Source organism: Musca autumnalis, unplaced genomic scaffold (assembly GCF_047663935.1).
Source record: "Musca autumnalis isolate F117 unplaced genomic scaffold, ASM4766393v1 scaffold_4, whole genome shotgun sequence".
In the NCBI taxonomy this organism is placed as follows: Eukaryota; Metazoa; Arthropoda; class Insecta; order Diptera; family Muscidae; genus Musca; species Musca autumnalis.
Window position 1 is genome coordinate 22,534,988 of NW_027411977.1, and position 7,033 is coordinate 22,542,020.

The following is a 7,033-nucleotide window of genomic DNA, read 5'->3' on the forward strand; positions in this document are numbered from 1 at the left end:
AAAGTCCCAAATCTCTGGGGCCCTTTATAGCCCTATCGCTTATAACGACATATCGGTTATAGCGACGAATTCCGTCGGTCCCTTGACCGACGTTATAAGCGATTTCGACTGTATGTGCAATATTGGGTATTTTCCTTACGCCATTTACTTTTTGCGTCCACACCAAAAAAAAAAAAAAATGCAGTGAAACTACGTCGCAACCATGGCGGAATAAGAAGGTGTTACATCAAATCATGTCAAACGTCAAATTTGCTCACAATAATGCATTACTGTGAATGGCTTGTTTACATTTTGTATGTGATTTTATTCACAATAACGCATTTTGACAACTGGTATGAAGATCAGCTGTTTTTGGCGCTACACCTTCTTATTCCACCAAGGTCGCAACCATGGAACAATAATACAGGTATAACGGCAAAACAGCTGATTATCACATTAGTTGTCAAAATGCATTATTGTGAATAAAATAACATACAAAAGGTAAACTAGCAATTCACAGTAATGCGTTATTTTGACGTTTGGTGTGGTAAATGGACCGATTATTGTTATCGATGTAACACATGATGAAATTATAAGGTGGCGTAAAACGGCCAGCTGATTGGTTTTAATCTGTCAAATATTTTGTTATTACGAATAAATTGTATGAAAACGTAAAGAAACATTTTGACATATTGAAGAATTTTCGGCCAAAATATGGTCTCTTCCAAGATCTATTTAACAGGTCACGTAAGTAGCACAAATACAACTCTGTTTGGCCAAAAATTCTTCAATATGTCAAAATGTTTGTTTACGTTTTCATACAATTTATTCACAATAACAAAAAAATTTGACAGATTGAAACCAATCATCTGGTCATTTTACGCCACCTTATTATTTCATCATGGTCTGTTAATGGTAAAACCGGCAAAAGTAGCAAAAGTTGTGAACTGCTCTCATATGAATTGTGTGGGGTCAGAAGTAAAGGAACGCGTTTCGAGTAAAAAGTGCTAAAACTTGAAGATTCTTGCACGTAAAGGAACAGGGCTATAGAGTTGTTGTTGTGCTACTTACGTGACCTCATGGTTTAATAATAAAGGTTAGCTAAAGCTTCCTGTCAATTTAATTTTTTTTCTTTCGACTGTTCCTAAAACGTCAAAACAATATACACAATCTTTGTATATGTGTGTGATGTTTGAATAATATGCCAACAATTTTAAAAACTATCGAATTCAATGATTTTCAAAATTGTTTTTAGAGCATTTTTATGGAAGAAATCCTTCAGCTTATTATTGAAACAATCATTTTATCATATCCACAACTCGATTATGTGGAGAAACCTTGGCCCTTCATACATTTTTCGCGTTTTTATAAAATGCTCAAAATTGGTATTTTGTAAACAAACCCACTTGTTGCCTTTTTGTTTACTAATTTTGAAGTTTTATGAATTCAGGAAAAACTAGGGTTCTATAGATTTTTTTCATTTAAATCTACCTCTTTACTTATACCATGCGTGACCTGTTAAATAGATCTTGATGTAACGCCTTCTTATCCCGCCATGGTCTCATATGACATTTCGGGTCATATGACATTGATGGCTAGGTTAAATCTTTTGTAGATGCCTTTTTATGTATGTGACCACGGTGTAAAGAAGGAACAAAGCTTTGTACTTTAAATCTCCGCCGGCAAAAAATGTGCTTGACTTCGTTGTAAAGTTAACAGCTGATTATCAATTTCCCCATGTCCTTTTCTAAACAATGTCTTCTTCTTAGTCATTATGCTTTGCATTCATTCGTAAACAATTGATTTTTCTTTTGTCTTCCTCATTCGTTCGGAACGTTTTTAAAATCGATAGGTGTTAGCCTCGCCTGTGAAAAAAAAGACCGAAAGGTTGAAAGAATTTTATTGGAAATCAAAGCGACATGAGTAAACCAAATGGAACAAATTCCAAAGAACAACATGGTGTTAATCCTCTGGCATATGCTGATCCCAATAATTTGTATAATTTGGTCCTTAAAATGCCACCACCACCGCCTCCACCAACTTCTAGCATAAATACACCACCTCCACCGCCACCACCTGCTGAACCATATCCTGGTGAAATTGCATACGAACCACATACTGTTCCAGTTGTAGCCACTGAGTCCAGTGCCATAAATAAAACCTATGAAGAGAAGTATGATTATTCCAGCAGTTATGATACTTATCAGACACATGATACTACTTATTCCACAAAAAGTTGGCCCGCAACCTCCTATTCCCACCATTCCTATGAATATCCTGCTGAAACCAGTTATCATCGTGGACATAGTGATTATCTTCATTCTTCATACAAATATGGATCTTATGGTGACAATTATTATCCCTATGGAACAGCAACAGCACCGATTGTCCCCTCACACAGTAGCTCGGTTCCAAGCTATAGATATTCCTCTTCTTCTTCACGTCATCGTGGTGATTATTATTCTCGTAGTGCATCATATGGTGGAACAACAGAACGTCCTTCCAAGTCTTCTTCGACTTATGGCGAAGGCAGCAAATGTGAAAAACGGCCGCCCAGGGTACGTGAAGAACGCCCCAAAAAACCAGAAACCGAACGAGATCGTTTGCTTCGAATGTGGCGTTCCAATTATTGTGAAACTCCCGAAGATATACAACGAAAAATGGAAGAATTGGCAGAAATGGATGAAGATACTCGCGAGGTGTGGATACGCTCTTCACCAGCCGATCTGTACTATCGTCGCACAAATGTGGTACAAGAAGTAGAGGCCACAAAACGTTTAAATGTTTTGTGTGAGCTATTCGAAGAGGAGTTGTTAAAACGTTCCGAGCGTATAAGGGAAAAGTTACCACCCTATAATCCACCACCCAGACAGACACGTAGACGTGTTTGTAAACACAAATCGGAAGGTTGTTCCTCCTCCGATTCGGATTCATCAGATAATGAAGAATTTAAATTGGAACAGGATAATTGTATGGAGGAGTTGTCGCGTAAGGTTCAACATCCATATCGTATACATGCCGATTTGTGGCACAATGAGCCGGGTGAAATGAATGATGGTCCATTGTGTAGATGTTCGCAGAAATCTAGACGCGTTGGTATACGCCATGGTATCTATCCGGGAGAGAAGCGTTATCCCAAATGTGATCCAAACTCAAATAATGCCAATAAGTTACATCATTATCGCATTACCATTTCTCCACCTACCAACTTTTTGACCAAAACGCCGACCATCATTAAACATGATGAGCATGAGTTTTTGTTTGAAGGTTTCTCGTTGTTCTCCCATTTCCCACTGGGAGATTTGCCAACATGTAAGGTAATACGTTTCAATATTGAATATACCATTTTGTATGTTCCCGAAAAGATGCCGGAAAATTTCACCGTCAAGGAGTTGGATATATTTTGTGAGTATATACATAATTTTCCTCACTCCTTTGGGTTTATTTGATTTTTTTAATTCCAGTCAAATATCTATTCCATGAACTCTTGGAATTGGTGGACTTCTCTTTGCTACCTAAAACTGAGGATCCAGAAAACGAAAGCTGTCCGGCATTTCATTTTCTGCCACGTTTTGTACGTGATTTACCCGATAATGGCAAGGAGGTTTTGGCCATGTGTGAGGTATTGAAATATCTGCTGGACAATGCTGGTCCCTTGGTGGATGCCCCACTCTTAACTAATCTCACTCATACCCCACAAAGTGAATGGCAGGACTATGTGGATGATTTCAAGGGAATGCTGGCCACCAAGCCGGCTTATAAACCCAGTTCCATACGTGTTGACCAATTGGATCGTAATGTGGCCGATTTACCTGAATGTTATGATAAGGAAGACGGTGTCTGCCATCCAGCCATTGTACACTTCGGTATACGTCCACCCCAGCTAAGTTATGCTGGTAATCCAGAATATCAAAAGGCCTGGAGGGAATATGTGAAATTTCGTCATTTAATGGCCAACATGTCAAAGCCATCTTTTAAAGATAAACGTAAGTTGGAAGAGAAAGAAGCTCGACTGCAGGAAATGCGTACCCAAGGAAGAATGAAACGTAATGTCACAGTGGCTGTTAGCTCAAAGGGTTATCATCGCACCGGCATTATGTGTGACATTGTACAGCATGCTATGCTGGTGCCCGTGCTTAGTGGTCATTTGAGATTCCACAAATCTTTGGATTTCTTGGAGGAGAAAATTGAGTATAAATTTAAGAATCGATATCTACTACAGTTGGCTCTCACACATCCATCGTATAAGGAAAACTATGGCACCAATCCCGATCATGCCCGCAACTCCTTAACTAATTGCGGTATACGACAACCGGAATATGGTGATCGTAAAATACATTATATGAACACCAGGAAGAGGGGCATCAATACCTTGATAAATATTATGTCTCGCTTTGGCAAGGAATACGAAACAATGTCCAATATAACCCACAATGAACGTTTGGAGTTTTTGGGTGATGCTGTGGTGGAGTTTTTAAGTTCCATACATTTGTTCTTTATGTTTCCGGAGCTGGAGGAAGGTGGCTTGGCCACTTATCGTGCAGCCATTGTTCAAAATCAACATTTGGCTTTGTTGGCCAAGAAGTTGCATTTGGAGGAATATATGTTGTATGCCCATGGTTCAGATTTGTGTCATGAACTGGAGCTGAAACATGCAATGGCCAATTGTTTTGAAGCCCTCATGGGAGCTTTGCTACTGGATGGCGGTATATCTGTGGCCGATGAAGTCTTTATGAATGCCCTTTTCATGGAAGATGATCAGCTGAGAGAAATTTGGAAAAAATTACCCGAACACCCGTTGCAAGAGCAAGAACCCATGGGTGATCGGGATTGCATTGGATCATATCCCATGTTGCAGGAATTGTGTAAATTTGAAGATTCCATTGGCATACAATTCAAGCATATACGTCTGCTGGCCAGGGCATTTACGGATCGCTCCATTGGTTTTACCCATCTGACATTGGGCTCCAATCAACGTTTGGAATTCCTCGGTGATACAGTGTTGCAATTAATTTGCTCCGAATATTTATATCGCCATTTCCCTGAGCATCATGAAGGTCATTTATCTCTGCTAAGATCTTCTCTGGTCAACAATCGTACCCAGGCAGTGGTATGTGATGATTTGGGCATGACCAAATATGCAGTCTATTCCAATCCCAAGGCGGAATTGAAAACCAAAGATAGAGCCGATTTATTGGAAGCATTCCTTGGAGCCTTGTATGTCGACAAGGGCCTACTGTATTGTGAACAATTTTGCCATGTCTGCCTGTTCCCTAGGCTACAAATGTTCATTATGAATCAAGATTGGAATGACCCCAAATCAAAGCTGCAACAATGCTGTTTAACCTTACGTACCATGGATGGTGGTGAGCCGGATATACCCCTCTACAAAGTTATTGAATCTTCGGGACCCACAAATACCCGTGTCTATACTGTGGCTGTTTATTTCCGCAACAAACGTTTGGCCACAGCCACTGGTTCTTCCATACAACAGGCAGAGATGAATGCTGCCAAACAGGCGTTGGAGAATTCTAGAGATTTGTTTCCCCAGCTGGATCATCAAAAGCGTGTTATTGCCAAAAGTATTAAGAAACAAACGGGACGTGAAATTAATCCAGATTTGGAAAATAGCTCCAAAGATGAAAAGAAACCAAAACATAAGCCACACATTGCAGATGAATCACATTTGCCCAAACAATATCGAGAAAGGGAAGATATTTCAAGTGATGAACTACCAGAGGATGATGATGAGCAGGAGACCAAAGGGCCGCAGCAGAGAACAAATCGAAAACTTTCAGCAACAGGTAGGGTTGGTTTTTTTATATCAGGGCTTAGATGCAGATTGGGTGATCCCGATTAGGCTATGTCTACTTTCTGGGCTCTATTCAGATTGGATTATGCCTCTTTAAGGGCTTCACTGGAGTCATAAGGCAATTTTTAATATATGCACCATTTCGAGGAGCTAACACAGGTTTCCGGGGCTCCACTCAGATTTAGGAACTCCGCAGTGATCATTTTGCAATTTATCTCAACGATATACATAATTTCGGGGAGTTTAATAACACAGGTTTCAGGGCTCCACTTAGATTGGATTAAATCCTCCTTAGGGCTACACTCTGATTAGAATAAGTCCTCCATAAGTTTGGCTTGCTGATCACACCTACATTTCGGGGTATTTAAAACACAGTTTTTTCCCATCCTTTGTCAGATAAATGTGCCCACTCTTGGCAATCTCGTTGCCAGGAATGTCACAAGGTTTCAGGATTAAAGTGAAGACTTTAAACTGGTTCTATTCCCTAATGACTTTAAAAACATTTAAAATGTCACCTATTCTTCTTACAGGTTATTCCTCCACCAGCTTAATCGATTCGGATACCGATGACCAGATACCCATAAATACACCAAAGAAACGTGTAAAACTTTCCTCACCTCCTGAGACTGAGAATAAAAACGACAAATCTCAAAATTCCAAAGAATGTAAACAAAATTTGGACTTACCCTGTGAAGACATTAGCAGTGATGAAGATTTCCATCGATCCGTTGAAGAGGAGGACAATGGGCAACCCCAAAAATCAAATCCTATTTTAAGCGATTTAAAAGATTTAGTAGAAGATATTTCCTCATCATCGGATTTAGAACCTGAACCAGGAGAAATATCGTGTTAAGAAAATTTAAGTTTTCTCTTCTAATAATTCTGTTAATTTTGAAAATTATTTTTGTTTTAAGTATACAAAGTATAATTGCAATAATTTTTCTTATTTACTTACCTTCTAAAATCCAACAAGTTTCAATAAAACATCTTGAATTGAATTTTTTTAAAAACTTTTATTTTGTATTTAAAATAAGAAAAAAAATAGTTTTAAAAGTGGGCCACAACCAAGTTTGTGTAGTTAGGTGTATTCCCCAAAATACTTACAGATGGTTTTGGAAAAAGTTTTGTTGTTAACCTGGGGTTCCGGTTTCCATCAGCCCAATGCAGATTTTTTTAAGCCCACCATGAATTTTTAGGCTTATTTTCTAGAACTACGATCAACGACTTACGGGTAGATTCTTG

The 7,033-nt window shown here is 38.9% G+C and overlaps 1 protein-coding gene across 1 annotated transcript; it reads left to right on the forward strand.

Moving 5' to 3' along the window:
* The first annotated feature begins 1,687 nt into the window (after positions 1 to 1,687).
* Positions 1,688 to 6,801, forward strand: LOC141404032 (ribonuclease 3-like). The gene is made up of 3 exons (XM_073987246.1): positions 1,688 to 3,384; positions 3,444 to 5,783; positions 6,322 to 6,801. The coding sequence occupies exons 1-3, from the start codon at positions 1,899 to 1,901 to the stop codon at positions 6,642 to 6,644; spliced, it is 4,149 nt and encodes a 1,382-aa protein (XP_073843347.1). The 5' UTR covers positions 1,688 to 1,898; the 3' UTR covers positions 6,645 to 6,801.
* Positions 6,802 to 7,033: the final 232 nt, after the last annotated feature.

Coding starts and splice junctions, on each gene's coding strand:
- LOC141404032 (XM_073987246.1), top strand. CDS start 1,899: ATGAGTAAACCAAATGGAACAAATTCCAAAGAACAACATGGTGTTAAT. Junction 3,385..3,443: donor CAAGGAGTTGGATATATTTT/GTGAGTATATAC, acceptor TTTTAATTCCAG/TCAAATATCTATTCCATGAA. Junction 5,784..6,321: donor TCGAAAACTTTCAGCAACAG/GTAGGGTTGGTT, acceptor TTCTTCTTACAG/GTTATTCCTCCACCAGCTTA.